Below are 23654 nucleotides of genomic sequence, written 5' to 3'. Positions count from 1 at the left end.
GTGGGAAACACAAGCTAGACGAGTTGTTGAAACGGGTACATGCACTGGAGCAGCATGTGTTTATGAATCAACAAAAACCTACAGAGGTTTTTTTTGAAGAAGTGAATAATGAACAATTTTGGAACGACATTATTTTTGAGGAACCGACAGTGTCACAAAGAAATTATGATGAACAGGTTAGTTACACGCTACATTATTTATTAAATTTTATTAACATATATGAATACCTGTGTTCATATTTTATATTTGAAAATATAGGTTGTGCAAGATGAAGTGATGAATAAAAACAATACAACTCAAAATGTTTTTGGTGATACTCAAGACGACAAGGTTGTTATAGATGTTACCTTTACGATTTTAATAATTACTTTTTAATAAAGTGTATTTTGCTATTAAGTAAAAAGTTATATTTTTAATGTAGATGTTGGAGGAGAGTACTCAGTATGCGGGGAACAAATTTGATGATGATGTGTGTGATGTAAACGATTATAGTGAAGTTAAAGAGGTTATTATATAGTTACATTAATATTAATATTTTGTTTATTTAGATATTATTGCTTATTAAATTATGTGTATTTTTTTATTAAGTATAAAGTATTATTTTTAATGTAGGAGTGGGAGGAGAGGAATGACAATGCAGGGAACAAATTTGATGATGATGTGCCGGATGAAGACGAAGTTATAATAATGGGAAATGTAGATTATTTTCATGATGATGATGATGACAAAGAAGTTACACCCGATAAACCTAGGAGTCGAAAACCATCACAATTTTTATGCACTCCTTACACCGAGGTATTCGTTTTATTTATAAACTGTTGATTTTATGTTTATGTGAATTATCTGAAAGATATACATTTAAACATTTGAATATTGTTTTTAGTTGCACACGACACCGAAACAAAAAAGAAGAACAAAAAAGAAGGTTGGTATGAAATCAACAAGCCCCGTTCCTCCTCCAGTTTTTGGTGTTGCTCATGAGTTCTCCAGGTTGCGCCTGCAACCTTACGTAGCAGGCGGTGAGGATGTCATCCAAAATTATGTATTGCATTCATACGATGTGCAGCATCGTTTGTTTAATTTCGTGTTAGATAGAGATTTTTGGAGCTCATTGTTTGGGCATACACACGACGGATGGTTGGAGTCAGCGGTAAATAAATTGTTAATTAATTCTTTTAAAAGTTAATTGTTTTTTAGTCAATAACAAAAGTATCATGTGTGTAGCATATAACCATTTGGTACCGACTTTTGATGGAGAGACGGTTTGAGAGCGACCGACATACAATAATGCCTCCAAATTTTTTTGTTTCTCATGCTTTGGAAGAAGGACAGGACTGGAGGGCGTTTATGGTTGATATTGCTACATACCCCAACTTCATGGTTGCTTGGTGGGATGTTGATACGGTAAAATTAATAGTTTATATTGAAAATAATATCGTTTTTTTGTTATGTTTTTGTATTGTGATGTAAATAAACATAATTTTATTTTCTGATCCTTATACAGGTCTTATTGCCGATTCATTCATCCCCTAATCATTGGCTATTTGGGGAACTACGATTAGCGTCAATGGAAGTGCATATTTATGACAGTCTTGGTAGAGGTGCTTATGAAAAATTCCAATCCGAAGGAATCTTTTCCAAATTTGAACGTCGGGTGGCAAATTATTTGGACAAGATTAAGTATTGGGCGCGGAGGAACATCCCAAGGATTCCATTGAATATGCAATTCATTTATGAAGAAAACGTTCCCCAACAAAGTAGTCATTTGGGAGATTGCGGTGTTTTTCTTTGTATGTTTATGGAGCAATTGGTTTCAGGTCAACCAATACGTGTTCTTATTGACCCAAAGAACGCAACTTTAGAGTTCCGTCTCCGGATGGCAAAAATTATTTGGGGGTCTAGTCTTGCTCCTCTGTAGTTGGATTATATAAATGTATATACAAATTAATGTTGGATTTCATTATTAGTTTATCTTTAGAGTTTACTCAACGGATGAGAAAAAATATAACGTTACGACAATTACAACAATTTAATGACCTACTAATTACTTATCAATAAATTCAACATAAGAACGACCACAACATTTGTTTTAACGTTACAAATACAACAATTTATTGACCTAACAACTTCAAAACCATAAAAACAATATTGAAAAGCTTACAACTTGTAAACAAGAACTGCCAAGAACAACACCCAACTACAAACCAACGCTATCTTTAACTTCTTATTTTCTGATTGAAAGAGCTTATTAGAGTTAGCTACTTTAGCTATTACCATAGAAGATTGGTCCTTCTCTTCATCAACCCAACTGATAAACCCGCATTTTGGTCCCTGTTAAATTTAATATCCACAGTAAGAAAATAAATTTGTGTCATGTAAACACGAGGGTTTAAATTTGAATGACGGTAAGAACATGATACCAAATACGGGCAAGCGTAGAACAATCTTCCTGGGTTTTTAGCTGTACCCGAAATCCTAACGATACGTTCTCCTCCACAATTGCAGTATGCCATTAGCCTTCTTATTCTTTTAAATCGGAGTTACTTTCTCAGTTAAATTTTTTCATAATGAGTGACACCCATTTATAGAATAAATCATATTACGGACAATTCTTTTTTACTATGAAATAAACTGGTTTGACTATGAATTCAAAAAGTTCAACTATGGAATGCAGACAAGTACATTCTATAGTATTGTCATGTCGGTCAGTGAAATTTGACTATGAAATGAACTGGTTTGACTATGAATTCAAAAAGGTCAACTATGAAATGCAGACAAGTACATTCTGTAGTATTGTCATGTCGGTCAGTGAAATTTGACTATGAAATGAACTGGTTTGACTATGAATTCAAAAAGGTCAACTATGAAATGCAGACAAGTACATTCTATAGTATTGTCATGTCGGTCAGTGAAATTTGACTATGAAATGAACTGGTTTGACTATGAATTCAAAATGTTCAACTATGAAATGCAGACAAGTACATTCTGTAGTATTGTCATGTCGGTCAGTGAAATTTGACTATGAAATGAACTGGTTTGACTATGAATTCAAAATGTTCAACTATGAAATGCAGATAAGTACATTCTGTAGTATTGTCATGTCGGTCAGTGAAATTTGACTATGAAATGAACTGGTTTGACTATGAATTCAAAATGTTCAACTACGAATTTAAAGGGTTAAACTATGAATTTTGATCAGTAGAGATACAATATCTTCTATTTATAATTCCATTTGTGTGATCATTGTAGAGCACAATTATCGGTATTGAAAATGAGTAGTCACAGCCAAAGAACCTTTTCTCAACTACCAATTTTCTTGCATAACCTTCAAAGAACAAATCCTAATACCTTCACAGCCATTAAGAAAACCGATAACAACCGCTTTCAATTCTGTTTTGTGGCTTTAGGTTGCGTGGTATAACATACTTCTTTTATTGAGTTATACAATATTTCATGGTAATGTATGTCGATTAATTATTACATAGCACTAATATGTGTTCGTTTTTATGTAGATTCGTACCTTCCTTAGGTGCATGATACCGCTAATATATGTGGGTTATTTACCCCTTCTTGGGAGCTTTCTGACAACAATGTACTTCGCAGTGGCTTTAGATGGAAATCATGAGCCATTACTCTTAGCACTTGGTTTGGGAACCTTACAGTGTGAAGAATCATGGAGATGGTTCATGATGAGGTTAAGAGATTGTTTAGGTGAGGACACAGAGGTTGGTTTCATAAGCAACATGTGTGATAACATAGACTTTGGTGTTGACAGTGCCTACCCGGATTCCTATCATGGATATTGTCCTAAAGATATAGCTCGAAAGATACGTGAGTCTATCGGACATAACAATACGGAAGTCGAATCGTTGTTTTGGAAGTCATGCAATGCATATAGCGTTGATGATTTTTACTTGTGTTTCGAAAGGTTGCAAAGTACATGTAGGCAACCACCTTTCTGCACCTTGCTTATGAGTCCAATTTACTGGCTTGACGATATACCGATTTCAAAATGGACAAGAGCATTTTTCCCAAAAATACGTTACAATGTTAAATCGATTGACGTCCCTGAAATTTTGCAAATTATATCCTCACGTGAGTTTCCTATAACAACGATAATTGAGTTAACCACCACGTCGATAAAATCAAAGTATGTTGAACGGGCCGAACTGGCTGGTAAGGGAGATTGTTATATTTTGTTTTTTTTTATTGTGCTGCTATTTTTATTAAAATATCAAATTTTACAGGGAGGTTGTCTGGTGGGTTGACCCCTTACGTTGAGAGTAAGGTTCAAAAAAGTCTCAGCAAGTCTTACAATTGTAATGCAAAACGTTTGTATGGGGATACATTTGAAGTCCATGACACTTTTGCCACCAGCAACGTACAACTTGAACGAAGGGTATGTAGTTGTGGTAAATGGCAAAAAAGCGGTATACCATGTGGCCACGCTATAGCATGTCTAAGAACCCGTACATCTAAGTCCATTCAGAGAATGGTTGAATACAAGTTCACTAATTATGTGTATCGAGTTGCATATGGATCTGAGTTGGTGAATGGTATACCATCATATGAGCATTGGGAAATACCAAATGAAACGGTGGTCCTGTTACCTCCCTCAATGCAGTAGTTATTCATGTAGCACATTTATGTTTTATGTAGTATTATGTATTAGTTTTTTATGTACTCCGTTTTTATTTTACTGCTGTGTTACGTATTAGTTATCCATGTACCCAGTTTATTTTTTATGTCGTATTATGTGTTAGTTATTTATGTACCTCGGTTTTATTTTATTGCTTTCTAAATATTGGCTATTGAGGGAACAACATACATTAAAAGAAATGGACGTTTATTAAATAGTAACGACTAGACACATACAACAACAAGAAACTTAAATAACGAAAAACAATTAACTTAACCAACATGCATATTAAAAATAAGGGACATTCTTTAAAACATTCCATGCATCTAAGTGGGTAAACTCGCTACCATCGTATTGAAAGCGGTATAGTTCCAAAGCCACCTGCCGTAGAATGTCTTCATCCGTATTTGCATGTTCGTTATCCAACTCGTTATAAATACGTTGAAATTGTTTCACCTTCATTTTCATATCCAGAAACTTCGCTTTGACATCTCTTCTTCTTCGATATTGAGTGCGGTTCATTAAATGGTGAAACAAATGACAGACACGAGACCAAAATGATCCAGCACGAACTTGTGGGGGACCCGGTGGAAAATCCACCTCTACAGTTGTAATCCAAGCTTGAACCAAAGCGACCTCCTCTGCGTTCCTCCATATATGTGGTGAGTCCATAATTGCAAGGAGGGAAGTAATAGAATACAATTACAACGGATATTGAAATCTATTTATAACGACTCCTTACTTTCCTGGTGCAATGAGTTGTCAACTCAAACAGCAATGTATTGTGTTGTCATTCAACCGGGGATGAATTGTCAACTCGAATAGTGATCTGTTGTGTTATAAGTATAGTACACTGCATTCATCAGTTAATTTTGACTATGAATTGCAGACATATTAGAAGTTTGAACTGCGATTTTGTGTAGAAACTACTATAAATTGACCCTAAGTTACATGCAAAACGTTATTAAATTAACCAATATAGTTGTTCAAATATTGTTTTTTAGATTCTACCCTCTTTGTTTCAATCCAAATGACTTCTATATCATGGAGCAATGAAGAGTTCTTGGTTCTTACACATGCTTATATTCATGTGTACGAGACAAGCAAGTTGAATGATCCAATGTTTTGGAGCCGTCTAACAAATATTTTCAATGCTGAAAACCGAATGGCTACAAGAAACGATCGTGACGAACTAGACATCTTAGCAAGATGGTATGAAATGAAAACCGAGGTTCTATTATTCAACGATCTTTATACCAAAATTGACGACACCCGTTTAAATGCTACTGAGGATGTCATCTTGGAAGCTGCTAAGGAGGAATACAAGTCATTAAGTAATGGGTTGGAATTCCAGTTTGAAGCCCCTTGGAATATTTTGAAATATATCCCGTTTGTTTAAAATCTATTTTAGTTTATTATTTGAGTACTAGGTTATTTTCATGTATTTCTTATGTATTTCGTATGTATTTCGTTTGTTTAAAATCTATTTTAGTTTATTATGTGAGTACTAGGTTATTTTCATGTATTTCGTATGTAATTCGTATGTATTTCATATGTTTAAAATATATTTTAGTTTAGTATGTGAGAAACTCGTATGATTAAGTTGAGTTAATATATATATTTTAGTTTATTATGTGAGAAACTCGTATGATTAACTTGAGTTAATAAATGGTCATTGCATTAGTTATCAAAAATATTTAGAATACATTAGTAACAAGATTCCATGAACCATTAAAACATCACAACAATTACATGAAAAAAACGACATAATACGAACAAAGCATTAACGTAAAACACAAGTCCATGGCTTATTCTTAACACAAATTAGAGTGGTCTACTTGAAATACTGTTTATCTCTAACAACCTTCCAAACTTCCTCATATTCAAAGTCTCTGCCTTCATGCTCAAAGATGTAAAACTCTGTAACAACTTCCAAGAACTCTTCTTCGTCACGACAACGAACATTGTTACGTTTCGCATAACTACATGCTCGATTGAACCATGTCACTTCCTCCTTTACATCCATCCACTTAGTAACAACATCTGATTTTTCTCTTTTTTGCCCTTCTCCCATCTCATGGTTAAACAAAGATGTGATGCGACTCCATTCATCACCAATTAGGCAATGCGGGGGAGCAAGTAACGGTTCACCATCCTTAACACTTAGCCAGCACCGTGTTAGAACTAACACCTCCTTTGTCGTCCATGGCCTTTCAGAATTGGAACCAGGTACTTCATTCGAAGAACTTGCTGCATTCGACGACATTTCTAATAATGGGAATTCGTTTCGTTTAGGTGATTTGGGTGTTTGGTTTATAGATCTTAAACATCTATTTATATAAATAAATAGACTATGAAATAATACTTTGACTACGAAATGGTTATATTTGGACTACGAATTTCAGCTTTATGCAGTGTTTTGTCATGTCAAACTGTCATTTATCTCTTGTCACTTAAGGGACCCACTGGGATGTGCAGGTTACTACAGTGACTTGTCATTACTGTCTAGTCATTTCAAAGTTGGACTTCTCATTACTGTCTAGTATGTATAAATACCACTTATTGCTCCAGTTTAATACAACATCGATTTTATTATGAGTTCCTCACACAAATTCGAAATTTGCTCATGCAACGAAGTAGATTGTTACTACTGTGATTCGGTAGACCCTTTTTTTACACCCTCTTCAGCCGGGTCATATATGTCACATGAAAATTTTGAAGAATTAAAGAAGGCTGAAGCACAACAAGAAGAGGACAAAGAGTCATCCCGACTTCTCACTCAACTTGCTAATGATATAGGTTCGGAATGCAAACAAGCTGAAGAATGGATTGACCTCAATAAAAACAAAATCAAAGAGCATAAAGATTGGATAAAAAAGAGTAAGAAGGCAATCAAAACGACTGAAAAACGGCTTGCTGAGAAGGATGAGCAGTTGATACACATTATGGTAAAAAAGGATCGTTTCGAAGACAAAATGAGAATTAGGGATGACTATATAACAATGGAGAAAGAGAAGTACCCGTTGCAGTTCCCTGAGTTTAAAAATTAGTTATAAAGTTGTTGTAATATTATCATGAAACAGATTAGGTTGCCAAAGGATCGTTTGTTGTTTTTTTTAAATAACATGTTGTAACTGTTAAAATAAATCTGCAAACTATATTTTATAATATAAAGACTTCATTCATTGTTATAATCAACAAACTTAACTAAAATATGAAAGCATAGCAATGTCTTGTAAGAGTTAATAAAAATATTACAATACATAATAAGCTAACAACTCGTCATTACTCTTAATTTCAAGGTTGTTTTATATCAAAATCAGCGTTATGGGTTCGTGAGCAACCCGCTGAACCACCAATATTATATGCCATTTCTGCAGTAGAAATTATGTGACCTGCTCTGCTACCAGACGCCCTTTCAGTACAATTATTTCTCGTGTGTCCTAGTTGACCACATGTAGAACACTCTTTTATAATTGGACCCTCGCCTTGGGATGGAATGCGGTCTGTGTTTCTTGGCCTGCCTGGCTGACGTTTATCCATTATAGGTGGCTTAACAATCATCAAATCATCGGGGATCTCCCATTCGGATGGCTTCGGCAGAGGGTTTATTGATTCCTCATATGTTTTCCTCAGTGTTTCGGTAAAGTAATCATTTAATGCAAACCTTGAGCAGTCTTGGTAATTGTTCACTGTTAAACATCTTATGACATGACCACAAGGTATCCCATCAAGTTGCCAATGCCTACATATACATGTCATATGTTGAAAATCAACAATCACATTTTGTGCCCCCTTTTTGACCTCACATTTCGTATTTGAGATCATGCGAACATCCCATTTGGTAAAAATTTTCTTGTTTTCTTTTACAACTTCATCCGCCCAAGGGGTAAGTGTTGTTGTTGCTTCTGCTAAAAAAACAGCCAAAATGAAGAAGTTAAAATCAATAACATCGAAACTAATAAAACATTAATATTACAAATTTACGTAATACCTGCAAAGTTACGTCTTTGAAACCACCATTGTTGCATTGTAGCACGAAAAAAATCAATCAACATAAGTATTGGCACCTTACGTGCGTGTCTAGATAATGCATTTATAGACTCCGCACTGTTGGACAACATAAGATTGTATCGGTTCCCTTTAAAATGTGCCCTTGACCAGGTTTCTGGATTTATACTTTTTAAGTACTCCCATACTGGTTCTTTTGTCTTTTTCATAACATCCATGGCAGCATCAAAAGCATCAACTGTGTACGCCCTACACGCCTCCCAAAAAATTCCTTTAACCGTCTTACTCTTGCCGAATCTAGATACTATGTTGAAATACAAATGGACACCACATATTCCATGATGAGCGTGAGGAAAAATGTTGGCAACGGATGTTGCTATAGATGGAGACCTATCAGATATAATTGTAAGCTCCTGCATATTTCCTATGCAATCACGTAGTTTTTGAAAAAACCATGTCCAAGAATCAGTACACTCATTTTTGCATATACCATATGTAACCGGTAATATTTGATTTTGTCCGTCCTTAGTAACTGCAAGTAGCATGGTACCTTTGAACTCGCCCTTTAGGTGAGCTCCATCTACTACTAGGGTCGGCTTACAAAAATTGACAAAAGCTCGTACCTACAATACATTGTATATCTATTCAAATACACCAAAATAAATATTAAAAAAAATTAGGACATGATAATACTAACCGAGCAACCGAGTGCGACGTACAAAAACTCAAACCGATCATCAGCATCTGTTTTAATATGTGTGACAGTACCCAGATTATGTTTGGCCAAGTTGTGACAATACGCCGGAAGTTTGGTAAAAGAATCCTCTTTCGTACCCCTTAACGACAACAATGCATATTGCTTCGCACGCCATGCCTGATGGTATGAGATATTGATATTCAATTGAGCATTAATATCATTAACAATTTCTTTTCCCCGATAAACTCTACTATAGTCTTCAGCCAAAACATCAGCAACATATTCACCCAAAACATATTTGTTTGCTTGTCGATGATTAGGTTGCAACAATGTTGAAGAACATGTGTGTACATCAACAAATTTATTCACTTGGAAAAGTCCATCAGTATTTTTAATTGCTTTTGCTCTTAGTAACCAAGAACAATTTTTCGAAACACACACAGCTTCATACCTTGATTTGGTGGATCTACTTGTCCTCGTCTGGAAACCTTCTCGAAGACATTTTTTACCAATACACCGCTTTAAAAGTTCTTTGTTTTTAAATATACTCTCACATTGAATCTTTTGAAGATTAATGTCTACCATCTGTGTTGGGATATCTTCATTAGTATCAACTGGCCATGCTGGTATAGGGGGCATACCGTGAAAAAGGTTATCGGGATACTTAGCTTTAACTTCATCACCCAACTCATCTCTATCGGAATTACTTTGTAGCTCGGTTATATCTAAACATACATCACCAACATCAACATAATGCCCGTAAACATGATTTTTTTCATTTTTTTGAGTTGAATTTTTTTTCTTTTTAGTTTTATCTACCACACGCCTATTCATAAGTTTAACTTCTTGTTCGGCAACATCATCACAACGACCACCAACATGATTAAGATATGTACCAACATCATCATCACCAACATACTTGTAATTCTCGGGATCCACATATTGAATAGGTGAATAACTAACATTAACATTTTCAGCAACACTGTGAAACTGAGGTACACTAGGAGTATTGAAAGTACCTATCGGATCGTTGCTCCCTTTAAAACTGCATAAATTACCAACAACTTCGTTTCCAATTTCACCGCCCCCATTAACCTCCTCAACTTCATCAACCACCACAAACACTTTCACAGCCCTTCCTCCACTACATTTGATTACGTTTATCAACATTCTAACATCCACGTCTTCAACTATAGCTATATAATAATTTAATTCAGGATGGTGGAAACGAAGACTAATTCTATATTTGTCTAACAAACCAATTTTGCTTCTTACCATAGATACAAAATCACTATAACTAATATACTCAGAAAATATCAAAGCAAGTTCAGAAATACCTCCCTGTGGACATATGTATTCCAGATTAGTTCCATTAACTTGCCATCTCCCACCGGTTACAAGACAAACCAAATATTCAATCATTTTTTGAGCAAATTGTAGAGATAGAGAGTATTTCACAAACCAAATAACAACCAAAATGATATTTTTTCTACAAAAGTTTTTATATAGCAAAGCCCATTTCGTAGTCAAACCAATTCATTTCGTAGTCAACCTTAAAAAAAAAAAATTAAAAAAAAATTAAAAAAAATTGCATCATTTCGCAGATAGGATCAGAGGATTTCGCAGATGGGACCTATTCCATCTGCGAAATTACCCCTATTTATACCGAAAAAATTAAAAAAAAAAAAAAAAAAAATTCTCATCTGCGAAAGTACAAGTGCCTAAAGCACAACTGTGCTTCAGGCACTTGTACTTTTGCAGATGAGAAGCCCATTTCGCAGATGGGACCTTCTCATCTGCGAAATGGGTGGCTATATATGTAATCTCGATTTTTTTTGGCTATTTTTGTAATGCAATTAGTGTAATTGGCTATTTTTGTCATTTTCTCTTTTTAAAACCACCTTTTAGTTTTTGACCGATTCCTATTTTGATTAGTCAAAAGTCAAAGGACTCAAACCTTGATTTAAAATGAACAAAATCACCCCTCCCTTGATTTAGTTAATCAAAATCAATCCCAATACCCAAAAAGTGACTTCATTTATCCACAAACAACCTCTCATTTGTTAAATTTTTACCAAAACAGTTACATTAAATTACCAAACAACCCTTATATTTTAGTGAAATTACAAAACAACACCTATAGTGAAAATTGCTACAAAACGGTCCCAAAGGTGCTTTAAAGTTCAAGAATTGTGAATTTGTGGCTTCTTACGATGAGTTTCTCAAAAATAATGAATTCGAATGATTTGAACTCACGTTTCAAGGGTGAGTGCTTACGAACCCTTTTTAATATTTTAATTATTTCGGGGGAAGGGGTACATGTGTCTAAATATTTTGTTTATAAATCAATTTCCTTTTTATGCGAAAATACAATAAATCTGGTTAATAAAAATATTATTATTTAACAATTTACCATATTGTTACCAATAAACTAATATAAACTTTTGGTATATGTATTATGGTTATTTTATCGTGAAATAACCAGTTGACATGACAAATACTACATGATACAAAATTATATGATTTTTATGTGACATTGCATATTATGACAAGCACGTTATAACACTTTGTAGTATTTCAAGGATTCAAACTATTACTAATCATGTATATTTATATGTTTAAATGCATGAAGTTTATACATGTATATATGTTCATTACTTTGAAACACACATCTTTATAAAAGCAAGACATTACACTTTTACATACATGTCAAACATACTCAACTTTTATAAACTTTATACAACGATATTCATTATGCCTAGTGACTTAATCACAATTAAGTTAGGGCTGAGAGCTATTCACAAACTTTTTAGTTAAGGGCTCTTTAATGAGACGCTGTGTTATTCATTAGCTGAGTCTAAACACTTAGCATACTCACACAACTATAACCATTAATTTTCGAAACGAGATACATATGTATAGATCTATACGGGGTTGACATCCCCACCCGCGGTTGCTAGCGACAACCCTTGACCGATCAATTGAAGCGGGTAATAGGTGTCTATAATTTTTACTACAACGTCCAATGAAGAGTTGTAGGGGGTACACTCAAGTCATATAACTCGGTTATAAGACTCACTATAAACATTAACTAGAATATCTCTCTCTCTCTCTCTCTCTCTCACTACAACCATGGGCTTGGTTGTTTTCAAAACTATTTTAAGTATGAAACTACTTATGTAACAATATAGTTTGGTTTTCAAGAATATTCAAAGATTCTTTACAAACACGGTTTTTAAGTGTGGATTTACTTATACAAAGATACATTTTTGTTTTTAAAGACTCATGGCAAACACTGTTTCAACTATTTTTATTCATACAAAGATAATACTTTTTAGACTTTTTAAAAGTATTATTGCTATTAGTAGAAAACCTATAACACTCACCAACCTTGTGTTGACCCTCAAAACTACATGTATTATCAGTAAATCTTTAAACAGACATTCAAGACAGATTAGATTACAGGTGACCTAGTTTACTTGTTGTTGTATTATATGCCTATCTGTTAAGGCAATTCATGTATTATTATTATTTGTAAAAACCTTTTATTCAAATATCAAGATGGAACACGAATGCTATATTGTTTATTCTTGTACTTGTGTTATATCGTCAGTTTACCTGTGATCCATGAATTTAGTCGCACAATCCAACGTGTTTCGCCGCCTCGGCCGGGGGTATGACAAACCCAATTAACAATTTGAGTCATATTTATATCCTTCAATCCATACTTAGGGTAAAAAACAATTTTACCCCTTACCTAGTTTGGTCCAAGAGTAAGGCCCAAACTTTCCATCTAAAAGGCCCAAAAACCAATTATCCATCCAAGGCCCACATTTGGCCCAATTTTCCAAATTGGGACCAAATCCTTACATGGACCTTACCCTAAGGCCAACTAATTTTTCCTAATCGAAACACCTACATTCAGGTGACCTAAAAAGGCCCCAAACTACTAAGCCTAAAGAAAAGCCCAAAACTGAACCCAACATGCGAAGTGCACCTGACTGAGTATGCGAGGCATACCCAGCACGTACGCGCTGCGTACTCTCTTGAGGGATTGTACGCTTAACATACCTGCTTGTACGCCCATCGTACTCACCCATTCAGCCAAAATTCGATTTCAGTCCTTAATCCATTAAGACATAGCTCCAAAACATATATATGACTTCCTTGAGCTAGAAAATCATGTAAAGGTGACAACTTTATGTTCATGCATAGCTAAATGAAGCTCTTAAGCTTAGAAAGGACTTAACAAGTGACTTAATGCATGCATGTGACCAAAATTCCCATAAAGCTTTCACATTTATGCTTAAGGAGTCCAGTATGAACTCAGATCTAAAGAACAAGCCCCTAAAACGACTTCACTCTTCCAACAACCCAAAAAGGGACCAAAAGCATAATAAAACAAACTATGAAGAGATCTAAACATTTATAAGCCAAGATGTAAACTTGATACCTCAAAAAGCTTGCACACAAGATGATGATTCCGGATCCAAAACCTTCTCACCAAGCAAAGCAACTTCAAGCTTCTCTACTTCCTTCACAAAGGCAAAAATGGGCACCAAAGACTTCTTAATAACTTAAGAACACCACAAAGAGGCTTAAGCGTCGATTGTAGGGTTTTTTTGGCAATGGAGGCTGGTAAGGAGGACAACCATGAGGATTTAAGGCCTTTATACAGGTACAACACCCTAAATTAGGGTTTCAACATAACCTATGTACGCCCTGCATACATATATGTACGCCGAGTGTACATGTCCAGAGTCTCGTCCCTACCTCACATCAGTACACTAAGCGTACCAAGTGGTACGCCTCGCGTACTCGCTTTACAGCTTGTACGCTAAGCATACCAGGTGGTACGCCCCATGTACTGCTCAAGGGTGAAAATGCAAATCTTTTAATAACAAGGGAAAATTAGAAACATACCAGGATTCAGGTGTTACACGAAGAATCATCGTCTATTAAATTTCCTAACTTCCTTTTCCTTCCTCTTAGATCTTTTAAGTCCCAAGGAATTTCTTAACAATTCAAGAACCAATTTACAATTTCTTTTTTTTATTAAGCAGGAAAAGACCCTCGAAGAGTCGTCGTCTCTTAATTTTCTCAACTTCCTTTTTCTTCCTCTCAAATCTTTTAAATCCCAAGGCATTTCTTAACAGTTCAAGAAGCAATTTACAATTTTTTTTAAGCAGGAAAAGACCATCGAAGAGTCGTCATCTCTTAAATTATTCTTCACACGAATCAACGAACGACTCGTCAGATTCGAACTGACATAGGCCACTCTACGAGGGAAGTCCCCGGGTCGAGTCTTTGCGAGTTCATCCCAAACAAAGCGAAGCCCTTCCGGTCGGGAAGATGCAGATAAAACGCCAATAGCCGGATGTCCTTTCCTTCCTCTTAAATCTTTTAAGTCCGAAGGCATTTCTAACCGTTCAAGAAGCAATTTAATCGCCTTCACAAGGAGAATGGATTATGGATATCAATCAAAAGGTAATGTATTGCTTTTCTTTTCTCATTTGCTTTGTTTATCGATTTCTATAGATTTAGGTTTTGATTTTTGATTTTTAGGTTTGAATGGGACTTGATTTTCTAATTCCTAAAGTGGATTATGGATATCAACCTAAAGTTAATATATTACTTTTCTTTTCCATTTGGGTTGTTATCGATTTCTACAGTCGATTTATTCCTTTGCACAAGCTTCTTTACCTAGAGAAAATGTGTGATTTTGGTTGTCTATTAAGTGTTTGATGAAATGTCATACTGAAATCTACTTTTTGAATAAAATACAGGTAACACAGATTTACAATTTCATTTTGGTTGCATAGTATATTGATTCCAAATTTCTAATCAATGATCTAAATCCCTAAGAAATTACTCTAAGATGTTAATGGTGTTTTTCTTTAATATTTTACCGATTGTGAATGTAGAATGAATTGTGCTATCAAACAAGGGACAAGAAAAAGAAATTTACATCCATGGACTTCAATGGGATTTCAACTTTCTCCAAGTACAAGCATCTATAGCAGAATTATAATAAAAAAAAGGATGTTGAAATATTAGTAGATATGGTGTGTGGGAACAGGATGACAACGTGTATATGAAGAGTGAAGGGTGTGTCTTGGTTGTAGGTGAGAGAGTATTGATGACTCATTTTGGGGAGAGATGATATTTTTAGACAATGAACATATAAAAGTATAAACTAGCCACAAGAAAATAAAAGAAATGCGGATGGTCCCGAAGGTAAATCATATACAAAGAAAAAAAATGATTATAAGGTTTGAATATTGAAAGATTAGCTTTAAATATTTGGTTTCTAGTTATCTTTGATTTCACATGGTGCTAAAGAATATCTTGCATTATTCTATTAAGTAGTAGCTTTTTTGGTCCATGTGAAGCAAACGGTATAAAAGCCTCAAGAAAGAAGTATGCAAAGAGACAAGTTTTAACCACATGTTAACGAATGGAGACTTATATAGATAAACATATACTAATATAGCAATTCATGTATGTTTATGTTCAGTTGTAACCTCTAATGTATTAATTATTTTTAATAATAAAATTTCCAAAGGTTCTGTCATTTTTTACCAAAAACGTTTTAGTGAATTAGCACATATTACTGTTTCGTATATTAATCGAAACTATTTGATTATAATTCTTTTACTAAGAAGGGCCTCTTTTTTTTATCTTGCCTCGGGCCTCAAATCGGATCTTCTTGGGAGATAGCAATAGAGAGCACCAAGCGTATAGTTGTAGGTTTGATAACCAGACTAAATGTCTCGAAAAAATCAATCATGAATTCTTGACTAAAACCTTGTGCTACCAATTGTGTTTTGTGTCATTCAATGATGGCATCCGATTTTCTTTTAATTCTGTAAATCCACTTACAACCGACAACATTAGTGTTAGTGGGACATAAAACAAGAGACCATGTGTTATTTTTCATGAGAGCATCATACTCTGCCTTCATTGCAATTTTCCAACATGTGTGCTTAACAACTTGGGAGAAACTTGGTTGTTCAATATTAAGGAGATGTAGAAAGATTAACATTAAGGTTTTTGGTTTTAGCGAGTTGGTGCTAGCACAGGTGATCATAGGGTGTTGATTATTATCAGCAGGTCGATAATGAGAGAGAATAGGAGGATTTTGTCGAGCTCTTGATCTGGTTGTATATCGTTGATGGTGTGGAGTGGAGTAATGAAACCTAGGTGAGAGAATGTAAGTAGTTGTTAGGTTGGTGTTGGGAGTTTAAAGAGGTGACAAGTGGGACGAGGTTGTAAGGGAGGATTGGTTTGAGGGAAGTAGAGTGGAAAGTGAGCTTGGTGAATCGTTTCGGGTAAAAATAGTAGGAGTATTGTCTAGATTTGGTGTTGTTGGATGTGAAGGAGTAGATTGAAGGATATATGGAAAAACTTCTTCATTGAACACAACATGTCGAGAAATATAAATTTGAGATGTTTGTTGATGAAAGCAAAGATAGCCTTTGTGTGAAGCATTATATCTAAGAAAGATGCAAGGTTTGGAATGAAAATCAGTTTTGTGAGCATTGTATGGTATCGTAATCGGGAATTTTGTGGTAAAGTTTTTAATATGGTGATTCATACTGTAATAATGGTGTGATGGTACGATTATATAAGTATATTGTTGTTTTAAAAAACATGTTCCCACAAAAGATGAGGTAGGGAAGATTGAGCTAAAATAGTTAACCCTTTTTGAACTATGATTTTGTTTTGACGTTCGATGGCTCTATTTTGTTCTTGAGTATTGGGAAAAGAAATGTGATGGATAATGCCATTTTCTTGAAGAAAAGAAGAGACATTTCGAAATTCCTCACCCGATCTGTTTGTAAACTCTTTATATCATAGTCGAATTGTGCTTTTATCATAGTTCAAAATTGTGAGAAAGTAAAGAAAACTTGTGATTTATGAGATAAAAAATAGATCCATATAAACTTTTTGTAATCATCAACAAACAAAACAAAATATTGATTTCCATTCAAAGAAAATTTCGAGAAGGGACTCATACATCATAGTAAACAAGTTCAAAAGCTGTAGAGGAATTAACATGAGAAGAAGCAAGATGAAAACGATGAGTTTTTCCAAGTTGACATGAGTCACATACACTTGGAAATTTATTTAAGGAAATAGTAAGATTAAATGATGACACTAGTTTATGCAGAAGAGGTTCATGAGGGTGTGCTAGACGTCTATGTCATCCATGTAGAGATGTGCGAATACCAGTGAATGTCATTGAAGGATGTTTTGATGTGGAATGTGGCAGCCGGTAGAGACGATGTTTAGCGTTACCTCGAAGTATGGTTTGTCCCTGCAAGGTCTTAACATTACAATGATTAGGCCAAAACTCCATATAAACATTCTTATCTTTTGTTAATTTTGACACACTTTGAAGATTTTTAGTGAGCTCAGGAACAATAAGCAAAGTTGGTAATATTAAATTAGGCAAAGAAGAGGAGCCAACATGAGAAATACACAGATGGTTACCATTTCCCACTTGTAGCTTATCATCTCCTTTGTATTCTTCTGGAATATGCTTGTGCAGGTTCGGAGAGACGTGATCAATGGCCCCTATATCAAAATACCAAGCGGGGTCAATGACAGTGGAAGGGATGCTATGTTGTGCTACATGAGCTTGTCTAAGTTGTTGTCGAGGATTGGGTCGCCTAGATGGAAAATCAGGTTATAGACTACTTCAATTGTACATGTTTATCTCTTCTTGAAAGAAGCATATTCAGGATTGGGAGTTGTGGTGGCTGGAGTAACAATCACTGCAGGAGCATTAGTAGTTGTCGGATAAGCAACGATAGTCGAAACATCAGTTGTGGTGGGCGGTAGATTAGGATGGAGGATAAAATCCTCCAAATCAAATGTTTCAAGTTTTGAAACAATTGTTGTGCACCAGAGAGTATAATTGTCTCTATCAAATTTGGTTGTGATAGATGGAATTTGGAAATTTGGGGGGGGGCATTGTTGATACCAAGATTAAGGAGGCTAGGAGAGCGTGTTGTCATCGAGGGTATCATGAGCAAAAAATTATGAGAGAGTAAAGGAGATCAAAGCTCTAATACCATGAGAGCATATATGTTTCTGTGTGTATTATAAACAAGAACGTACATGAGTATTTTTAAAGTGAGATAGAAAGAGAGTGAATATCTACTTTGGACTAAATCTAAGTTACAACTACTTCAATTGTACATGTTTATCATTATGCTATTAAACTTGATAATTTTTTTGAATATTGATAAATTTTTTAATGTTCGTTCAATCATATATATATATATATATATATATATATATATATATATATATAAAGAGAGAGAGAGAGAGAGAGAGAGGTAGGTATGTTCAAATGTTTCTCACATCTATTGTGTGCTAGAATGCACCAATAGAAATTTAATATTAATTATATGTATATTAAATGCTATCCATACTTATAACTCATTTTTATGGAAACCAATTAAATTTGTGATTAATGTCAACAACAATATTCTTTCAGAATGAATTCATATCTAGAAACAAAATTAGATCTCATATATAAAATACACTCTCGTTCTTCATATTCCACACATTTTTATTGTATTTTAAGTGAATGGGTCCTGAAACAAAATTAGATCTCATATATAAAAACGTAGATGCAAATTCATTCTGAAAAGAATGTTATTGCTGACATTAATAACGGATTTAATTAGTTTCCATAAAAAAAATTATAATTATGGATATCATTTAATATACATATAATTATGGAAATCATTTAATATCTATATTTATTTAATTAAATAATTACTTAATTTACTAAATTCATATTGGTGCATTCTAGCACACAATAAATGTAAGAAACAAAATAACCTAGCCATATATATATATATATATATATATATATATATATATATATATATATATATATATATATATATATATATATATAGAAGTAGGTTCATGCGAAAATATAAATATCTTGCGAAAACGCGAAAACAAATTTTATCTTATGAAAATCACACACATGTACTATAAAAAATAAATTTATTAGCAATAAATTAAAGATAGTAAGTTTACATTGGATGGTGTTATGACAATATAGATTTAAAGACGGTTTTAATAATTATTTTTTTTCACGTCCTTAATCATTTTTAAATTCATGTTTTCATAATAAAAATGCTAAAAATCATACTTTGCTAATATGAAACAATTTCTCATCTATCATCGATTATCATAATGTATTTTAAAGTTTGGATGAATTATTTTCCAAAATATAATGTTGAGGTGACACAATATCATAGGTTTTTCTTGTTTTCGCGTTTTCACAAATTATTTGCATTTTCGCATTAACCCTCTTTTATATATATATATATATATATATATATATAGAGAGAGAGAGAGAGAGAGAGAGAGAGCTAGGTTCAAATGTTTTTAGCAAATAGGGTGTGATTAAATGCACCAATGAGAATTCAAGAATAATAAATCATCAAACAAATTAAAAAGGGTATAATGGTAAACTTCCTATATCTAATTATGGTAAAAAATAATTCAATGAATATCTTCTTAATTAGTTTAACCCTACAAAGCCCACATCCCTAACCTTATAGAGTACGGCGGCTTCCTTAAATCATCGATACCTCAATTCCTCTTTTCCACCAGAAATCGATCCTTACATCCGAGCACCACCGTCTGCCTATTATCCGCCATCATGATAGCAACTTCTAGATCCTCTATTCAACTGCTCTTCTTCCACAGCTGCATGTTCGTCGGCCTATTATGATCAGAAAGAGGCTAGAAGTGAGGGTTCGATGGTGTTGGTGGATCGCTAGCATAGGCGATGGAGGGAGGCCGGCAGCGCAGGGCTGCTCCCCTCGACTCCATTCTGATTCTGGTCCGATCGTCTTGAAACACAAGGGTGGTTGCAAATTGTCACACCCCAAAACCGGAACGGCGGAAACGTTCTGGGGTGGAGGACGTCATGTCAAATATCACAACATATGCAGTATAGTAATCAAAGTACAACAACCATTGCATCAATAGTAATAATTTTTACATAGGTTACATTTCATAGCAACATCAAAGTAATACAGAGAATAATATAGATGCAGCTTGGTACTAGGCTGACTTCACAAAAGCTCCCAGGATGTACCTGTCTATCGACGACCTGAGAATACAAGTTATTTTGAAAGCGAGTATCAGCATTTTTATAATGCTGGTGAGTTCATAAGTAATTAATGACGTTAGTACAAATATACATTGATATTCAAAATAACCTCATGAAAAATGGTAGTTTAGAATCTACAGAGTATTAGAATTCTTTCCATAAAATCCTATATTTTATAAATAAAAGCAGTCATCTACCAAGACCCGACAAATTTATGTTTTAAGGAGTAATTTTCCCGAAATACTATCATTATCAAAATACACTTTTTGACTTTGAAGGAACTATGAGGAAATCACAAGTAAAAATACTAGGGAAAATAACATATACCTCAACAGTAATACTGCTGACTAAAGCAAATGAAAACATAGACTCCAGGAGAGTATCGAATGAATGATACGCCTGGCTCAATCTAACACAAGGAAGCATAGACTCCAGACAATATCAAATGAACGATACAACTAGAAAAGTCTAAAACAAGGAAATACAAACTCCAGACAGTATCGAATGAACGATACAACTAGCAAAGTCTAAAATAAGGAAATACATACTCCAGACAGTATCGAATGAACGATACAGCTAGCAAAGTCTAAAATATCTGGTAAATTTAAGTGGGTTGGTTTAAAGGTTTACAACATCACCTAGTATATAACTAGGAAAATAGGTTAAGATGGTTTCAAAGATACCATGATAATTCTTGTTACCTTAAAGCCATGAATTATAAGGTAAACATAAAGATACTGGTAACCATACTGATTGACAATTGAATACTTGACGTCCTGCTGGCGTCGGAATGAATGTGACATTTGTCACCCCTTGGTTTGGTCGGCCGGGGACTGTAGCTAGCAGTCAGGGGGAGTGTCTGTCCCGTATAGATCTATACACACAATGCACGCTCTCCCTCCAGGAGACCCTGGTTACCAACTTGACAACGGTGGAATCTGTGTCCCGAGGATGTATCTCGTATTTCGAATTCTATTATAAGTATTGGAATAATTATATAGACTTACGAATGAACTGACTCCTTTTTAATTCTCCCTACAAGAAAGAGTAAATAGAAATCTCATAACTATTCCTATAATAGTTACTAATGTTTCAGGTATATGATTGGTGAATGGAAGGATGCCCTTGTTACCCAAGGGAAACGAACTGTTCGATGGAAGCGTTTATGTCTAAACATGTATACATGATATATAATTAATAATTAACCAACCTTCGGACGGATAACCGATACCCACCAGACCACATCCCAACGAGGAAAAGGAAATTGGGCGAACTAGCCGTTCTAAGCCCTTTAAACATTATTTATATAACTATACAAATATAGGCATGCATTTAACGAAATAAAATCATAGAAGAAAACTCTGGTAAAAATGTCTGGAAAATCCTTACAAATAAGAATTTATGACTCGATCTCAGTTTATAAAACAAGCTTTTGAAAACGATTTGATAAAATAGTTTAAGTGAAGAAAACCTTTAGAAAGCCTTTAACAAGAAATTACGACTTGATGTCTCTTTAGTAAAAAAGCTTTGAAAACTTTGGATAACCTTTTAATAATCTAAAAAGGGATATTCATACTTTAACAAGATGCGAAAACATGATTTGGAAATATTAAGTTGGATAAAGCAGTTTAATATGCAACAATCTATTTTGCTATACAGTTATTAATCACATGTGATTTATCTAATAACTGTACAGTTCAACTTGTATTCCCCCTATAAAAGCAATTAAAATCATTTAAAAGGTTGTTTCAGGGGTATGAACTCACCTGACGTGGGCGATTTGGATGAATGGACGGTATAGGATGCTAGGCGTCAAGTAAGGATTTGAACACACACTCGGATCCTATTTAACATATAATGATACATTTAAGTATCTAATTAGTCATTTAATAACTAATTAAGCAAGTAAGGATGTCCTACTACATGACAACACTTTGCTACAAGTGCTAGGAGTACCAAGGGCTGCATATGAAGAGTGTATAGTCCCACTTTGGAGGGTACTCCTCAAATGGTAAACACATGAGCTTACGATCGTAAACTCATGTTAGTCCATTTCTTTTGTGCTTTTGTGGTTCTAGGTCATGCATGCAAGGTTCTAGTCATTTATACAAGCATTGGAAGGTGTTAAGGGCACTTAAATACCCTTAAAAGGTGTTTACGCTTTTGGGAGACCTTCCCAAACCTTAAAATCATGTTTGTACCTTCAATTCATGTTCTTGGGGTCCCTAATTCATGCAAGTAAGGTTCTACTTCATCACACAACCATTAGAAGGCATTAGGGGCATCTAAACACCTCTAGGAGGTGTTTACGGTTTTTGGGATGATCTCCCCAAACCGTAAACCCATAATATCATGGGGAAAAGATAATTTTCGAATGCTAAACTCATCTAGGAAGGGATTTATGCTAGTTGTCAAAGCTTAGAATGAACCAAGGCACACTTTGGCACCCAATTTGGAGTTTACGGTCCAAGAACACCTTGCACCGTAAACACCTTGTTCTTGGTGTTCTTCAAGGTTTTGTCATGTATTTAAATCAAACAAATAGCTAGGAGGAGTATACTTACGTATAGGAAGCTTGAATGATTGATTTTGGCGGATTTGACGGGATGAATTTATGATAGTTGAGAGAGAATCCTTGGGTGTTCTTGAGGTGGAAGTTGGAAAAATGAGTGAAAATGACTAAGTGTCATATATATACTCTCGGGGTTCGCGGTCAAAAACTCCGAGTTTCGTCCGTAAATTCCAAATTTTGGAGTTCCGCGACTTACGCTAAACACGACAACTCTAAATTTTTCTTCCTTATTTTTGGTTCGCTTGACGAATATTATTTAAAATATTCCAACGGGCTTAAATCCGGCCAAAAATATTTTGGGATAAATTTGGCTGATTTTTGACGTGCTTAATTACGGAGTTAAAACAAACGGAAATTTCGGGTTGTCACACAAATTGGGAGTTGTAAGGCAACAGTAAGTCGTATGGGGTGGTGGCAATCAACAGGTGAGTGGAATCGGTGATGGAGGAAGCTGAGCAACAATGATTCAATCAATAGGTAAAGGCTCCTTCTTTTCTTTTTGTTCTTGTTTGATTTGGCAGAACTACATAGGTGTTCGTTTGATTAAGAATCGATGGATGTTTGTAGAAATGCCTCAAAGAGA

The 23654-nt window shown here is 34.6% G+C and overlaps 1 protein-coding gene across 1 annotated transcript; it reads left to right on the top strand.

Moving 5' to 3' along the window:
* Nucleotides 1-238: 238 nt before the first annotated feature.
* On the top strand, nucleotides 239-1943 carry LOC145094809 (uncharacterized). Its single transcript, XM_079032839.1, has 6 exons — nucleotides 239-330; nucleotides 422-505; nucleotides 613-795; nucleotides 884-1150; nucleotides 1225-1404; nucleotides 1505-1943. Exons 1-6 carry the CDS (start codon nucleotides 277-279, stop codon nucleotides 1916-1918), a joined length of 1182 nt encoding a protein of 393 aa, XP_078888965.1. The 5' UTR covers nucleotides 239-276; the 3' UTR covers nucleotides 1919-1943.
* Nucleotides 1944-23654: the final 21711 nt, after the last annotated feature.

Source organism: Lactuca serriola, chromosome 3 (genome assembly GCF_051521515.1).
Source record: "Lactuca serriola cultivar US96UC23 chromosome 3, Lser_US96UC23_V15, whole genome shotgun sequence".
In the NCBI taxonomy this organism is placed as follows: Eukaryota; Viridiplantae; Streptophyta; class Magnoliopsida; order Asterales; family Asteraceae; genus Lactuca; species Lactuca serriola.
Note: the sequence above shows the minus strand (reverse complement) of the source record. Positions and strands in the feature narration are given on the sequence as shown.